At 62.9% G+C, this 5,421-nt stretch overlaps 3 protein-coding genes across 3 annotated transcripts; all 3 read right to left on the bottom strand.

Moving 5' to 3' along the window:
• On the bottom strand, positions 1–419 carry OT_ostta02g04480 (unnamed product; the record flags this gene model as incomplete). The annotated part of the gene is made up of 1 exon (XM_022985162.1): positions 1–419. A coding segment is annotated over one exon (419 nt), but the record flags the coding sequence as incomplete, so codon positions are not given.
• A 374-nt stretch (positions 420–793) lies between these two features.
• OT_ostta02g04470 (AMP deaminase) lies at positions 794–3,741 on the bottom strand (the record flags this gene model as incomplete). Its single annotated transcript, XM_022985161.1, has 2 exons — positions 794–3,526; positions 3,676–3,741. The coding sequence occupies 2 exons, from the start codon at positions 3,739–3,741 to the stop codon at positions 794–796; spliced, it is 2,799 nt and encodes a 932-aa protein (XP_022840842.1).
• Positions 3,742–3,868: 127 nt separating this feature from the next.
• OT_ostta02g04460 (Beta-ketoacyl synthase, active site) lies at positions 3,869–5,197 on the bottom strand (the record flags this gene model as incomplete). Its single annotated transcript, XM_022985160.1, has 1 exon — positions 3,869–5,197. The coding sequence occupies one exon, from the start codon at positions 5,195–5,197 to the stop codon at positions 3,869–3,871; it is 1,329 nt and encodes a 442-aa protein (XP_022840841.1).
• Positions 5,198–5,421: the final 224 nt, after the last annotated feature.

The raw sequence follows: 5,421 nt of genomic DNA, 5'->3' as shown, positions 1-5,421 counted from the left end.
GGCGGCGCCTGCACCCGCGGCGCCGGCGCCGGTGCGCGCGCCGCGGTCGTGGCGTTGCCTCTCACCAAACTCGGCCCCGGCGTCGTCGACGCCGCGTCGTTGTCGTGTTTATACTTGCTAAAGTACTGAAACCCGAACGTCGCCACGCCCGCGAACGCCGCCAACGCGAGCGCAATCGCGAGCGCCCTCCCGCATCCACGCCGGAACGAATCGTTCCTTCGTCTCTGTCGCTCCAAGTACTCCGGCGCGTCCAACAGTCGCTCTCGTTCGCCGCCGTCGCCTCCTCGTCCGCTCGTCGCCGTCTCGTCCGCGTCGCGTTCGCGCTCGAGCGCGCGCGAGTACCTCGCCGCCGTCGCCGCGTATCGCTCCGAGTGTCGAAACGACCCGCTCGAGCGATCTAAGCTCGCGGCGCCGCTCATCGCGAACCCGTTAACGCGCGGCGTCGATCGGCGCGCGCTCGTGCGCGATCACCACCGCGCGCGGGAGGTGAAGATGAATGAATGGGTGTTGACGCCGAGTGAACACCCAAAGTCGTCGCGGTGCGACGCGACGCGTCGACGCGTTCGCGGGCGCGGACGCGGACGACGGTGTCGTCGACGCGATCGACGCGCGGAGCGGACGAGGCGTCGGGCGACGCGCGGTGTGGCGTTGCGGGTGTGTTGAATTTTGACTCGAGGCGAGACCCCGAGGGAGGCGCGAGCGCGCGAACGCGTCGGCGCGGGACTGCGTTGAATGACAATCGACGGGATGACCGCGGCTAGACGGCGAGATTGTGGGGAGAATTTTAAGAGATTCAGCCGCGGATTTTGATCTCGCGGCCCTTCTGTCGGGCCTGCACGACGCCTCGGCGCACGAGCGCCTTCTCCGTCTCGAGGACGTCGTCTCGGAAGTGGGCGCGGAGGTCGGGAACGTTCGTCTTTTGAATGTCGTTCCCGCGCGTGCCACCGAGCCAGTACTGGTCGCTCACCCAGTGTTTCTTGGATGCTCGAGGGAAACCGCTGTTCAAGACGCTCGTCTTCGCGATCTCGCACAGGTCGGCGGCGCTGAGCTTCCATACCTGCGCGGCGACCGAGTACTCCTCGACGAGCGGCTCCTTGGTCATGTGAATCATGAGCGGATCGTCCGTACTGAGCGAAACCCGTAAGCCTCGAGCAAAATACTGCGGAAACGGATTCTTGTGATAATCTACGAAGAGCGAGTTGTTGCTCAACGGTGACATGTCGATTGGAATTTGCGAGAGGTAGTACAGATACTGCAAGCACGGAGACTTGCGAAGGTTCAACCCGTGAGCGATGTTCTTGCAGAGCATGTAAGTGGCGCACAGGTGATCAATATCGCCAGCCTCGCCGGCGTGCGGTCTGAATGCGATCGCATTCAACCCTTTGCTTACCCGTAATGCGTTGAGAGTGTACAAGTTGGCGTAGACGTAGTACGCGTAATACGCATACGCGGGATTGTGCTGAACGTCCCAGGCCTCGGGCACGCGCATGTGCTTGCTTGGCCTACGCTCTGGTTTAGACTCATCGTCTACCATGTCAACGCCGACCACCATCTGGAGGAACGTGTGCAGCTTGGGATGCGACGAGGGATCAACGGTGACCTCGAACAGCGGGATAAAAATGTTGTCCAGCATCTGCTGGAAACTCTTCATGGTGCCACCGGCGTGATAGACGTTATATAATCTCGGGATCTGGATCAACCAAACAATATTTTCGCTGTAAACGTTGTTATTCAGCACCCAAGCGGCAAGATTATCCCATTCGGTCGCCTTGCGGCCGTATATGGAGATGCGGTACTCTGCCATTGTGTACTTGTTCGCCTCCAAGTCCGAACACACCTGCTTCGTAAGCTCAGCGAGGAAGCGTCCACGAATGAGATTGTCTTGCTTGATGAAAATCTCGCGCAGACGAGACTGTCCCATGGGGTTGTACTTGAGATTGAATCTGTCAAACCGATGAAACGTGTTCTTATCCGCTCGCATGTCCAACGTGTCGACGTTGAGTTCGTACGCAGTCATTCCTATAGATTCAAAAACCTCGCGAAGGTTCAAAAACTTCCCGTCGCGATAAATGACGAGTTCGTGAGGCTCACGTTTGAGCTTGGACTTGATAAACCTCAACAAGTGCTTTTGATTCATGCACGCGCTGTGATGGATGTGCGTGTCAACCTTTCTGACGTTGTAAAAGTCACGATGCGGGGCTTGTTTCTGCTCCAAGAACTCCCGATCGGCATTGAGCATGACGTGCAAGTTGAACTTTTGCTCGGTAAGATTGAGTCGTTTGTGGCAGAACGTCTTCGATGGGCCGTAAGATTGCACCCGCAGGAGCGCGTGTAAGTCATGGAAGAAATTCGTCGCCGTACCGGGTGGCGCGTGTACCAACTCTAAATCGCCGTTCTCGCCCGGTCTGTACACGTGAACGACACCATCGATCATTTTGAACGCGTGATCGGACTTCGTGGCCAAAGTTTCCGACTTGTTCGGTATACCCACGACGGGGCAAGCCGCCTCGCTGTCATCGAATAGCCACTTGTCCCGCAAACCGAGCGCGTACTCGAGCATCAAGCAAACCTCCTCGCATTCGTGCCCAAGAGTTTCCATCATCTCCGTCGCCACTTTCTCGTACTGCAATTCTGAACCGCCCGCTCCCATCACGCGTGGCGGCGTGTACCGTCGTGGAGACTCGCCAGACGCGACGTCGGCGTCGACGACGCGCTGAAACAGCTCGCGTCCCATGCTTCGATCGGCTGGTTTGAAGCTCACAGCCATCGACGCGTCGGGAGTCGCCGGCCACGGCGTCTGACCGTTCTTCGATGAAGACGCGGTGCCGTGAACGCTAGATTCCGGGGTGCTCATCGTCGACGCTCGCTCGAGAAACGCGGAGTTTGCGCGTTCCATGGCGCCCTTGTGCTCCTCGCTCTTGCTCAGCGCTCTCGGGAGTGGCGATCCGACGAACGCCTGGACGTCTGGATCGACCTCCACGCTCACATCCAAGCGCTTGTGAAACTTTGTCGCCAGCGGTGAGTCCACGACGTCGATCTGCGTCCTGAGCTCTGCATCGTCGTCGATCTCTGTCTCTGTCTCGTCGCGGTTCGAGTCCCACGACGTCGCGTGCGTCAACGATCTCTTCGTCGGCGTCCCGAGCGAGGCGTCGCGATCGAACGCACGAACATCACGCCCATCGTCGCCTCCCTCCTCCACATCATCCCCCCCGATCGCTCGCGGCGACGTCGTCGCGCCGCTCGTTCGTCCGCTCGCGACTTCATCCGCCTCCGTCGCGCTCCTCCTCCGACCAAGTTTCTCACTATCCGTCGTCTCCGCGTCCGCCTCCTCCCCAGACATCCGTTTTTGAGCTCTCGAATCCCACGCTCGCTTCTCTCGCGCGTTTCGCTCTCGTTCACGTCGTCTCGTCTCGCTCGCCTCGGCGTTTCGTCGCTCCAGCGCCGTCATCGTCGCCAACAACGCGCTCTGTTGCGTCGCAAAGTCCCGCGCCGCGCTCCGCAGCGCTCGGGCGGACGCGTACGCGACCTAATCCGTCACCCGCGCGCGCGTCGGCGTCGTCAGTCGTCGACGTAGCGGTGGAGACGCGAAAGATTCATCATTTTCAAATTGAAATCTCAACCGAAACCGCATCGTTGACGTCGCGCGCGCGCGTCGTCGCGTTCGTTCGAGCGCACCAGGGACGTGAGCGCGAGCGCGATGATCGTGGACGCGCGCGCGGCGTGTCCGTCGGTGTCGGACATTTTTGAGCGAGCGGCTCCGAGCGAGGAGGCTCGGAGTGCGGCGGGACGCGCGCGGAGCGGTGACTACGGTGACTACGGTGAGACTACAACGCGTCGACGTCGCGAATAGCGCGCGAACGGTGGTGATTTAATACCTCACGACGCCGGCCGCGCTCTGGGCGTCGAGGGGTGGGGGTTTGGCGAATATTAAGCTGGCGTTCGTGCCGCCAAATCCAAACGAGTTGGTTACGACGGCGCGGGTCGAGGGGCGAAGGCGCGAGCTCACCCCACTGGCGCCGCCGACGATTGGAATATTGAGTGATTCGTCGATGACGTCGTATCCAACCGTTGGTGGGGCCTCACCGGTGTGGAGAGCCATGATGGCGTACGCGGCTTCGACCGCGCCGGCGGCGCCGAGGAGGTGCCCAGTCGCGCCCTTGGTGGACGTCACGAGCACGTCACCGGACTCGATCGCGCGCGCGCCGAACACGCTCTTGAGCGCCATCGTTTCCGCGGCGTCACCGAGCGGCGTACCGGTGGCGTGCGCGTTGACGTACCCGATGTCGAGCGGATCGACTATGCCGGCGTCTCGCATGGCGGCGCGCATCGCTCTCGCCGCGCCTTCGCCGTCGGGACTCGCCCGCGTGACGTGATACGCGTCGCCCGACGCGGCGTATCCGCGTACCTCGGCGTATATCTTCGTCGCCCCTCGCGCGCGCGCGTGCTCGAGCGTCTCGAGCACTAAGATCCCCGCGCCCTCTCCCATGACGAAACCGTCTCGCCTGGAATCGAACGGTCTCGCGATTCCAGAGGCGCTCAGCGCCCTCGCCTTGGCGAATCCCGCCAAAGAGACGAGATCGATGCACCCTTCCGTACCACCGGCGATCATCACGCTCGCCTCGCCTCGCTGTAACGCCCTAAACGCGTCGCCGATGCAGTGCGCCGACGTCGCGCACGCCGTCGTCGCCGCCAAATTCGGCCCCCTGAACCCGTGATCCATCGACACCCTCCCCGCCGCCGCGTTCGCCAAAATCCTCGGCACAAAATACGGCGAAATCTTCCGCAACTCCCCACGCGCCATGAGCGCCCCCGCGCGGGTGAGATCGCTCACGCCGCCCATGCCGCTCCCGACGCTCACGCCGACGTCGTCCCGCCCCTCACCCGTCCTCGCCGTCGCCATCAATCCCGCGTCCTCGATCGCCTCGTGCGCCGCGCACCGCGCGTGTCCCACGAACTTCGCGTACCGATCGCCCTCGCACCACCGATCGCGATCGAATCCCACGCGCGCGTCCGCGACGCCCGCGACGGTTCGCCGCGTCGCGTCGAACCAGCCCCGCTCGATTTCCGGGACGTCCACAACCTCCAGCGCTCGCGCGCCCGCGCGCCCGCGCTCGAGCGCGCGCATATTCTCGAGCATCCCGCGCCCGAGCGGGGTGACGACGCCGAGGCCCGTGACGACGACGCGACGGATCGCCATCGCGCTCGCGCTCGGGACGCATTCGTAATGCATCGTCATCGCGCTCGACGTCGACGCCGTCGCGGCGACGCCTCGCTCGATCGCGCGCGCGACGCCGAAGAGCTCGGCGCGCCATCGACCGCGCATCGCGGGCGGTCACGGCGACGCGCGCGGACGTGACGCGCCATTGTCGCGCGCGTCGACATCGTCGCATCGCATTCGCATTCGCATCGCGCATGCTCGCG

The sequence above is a fragment of the Ostreococcus tauri genome (assembly GCF_000214015.3).
Source record: "Ostreococcus tauri WGS project CAID00000000 data, contig chromosome 02, whole genome shotgun sequence".
Classification (NCBI taxonomy): domain Eukaryota; kingdom Viridiplantae; phylum Chlorophyta; class Mamiellophyceae; order Mamiellales; family Bathycoccaceae; genus Ostreococcus; species Ostreococcus tauri.
This window is presented reverse-complemented; position numbering and strand designations above follow the sequence as displayed.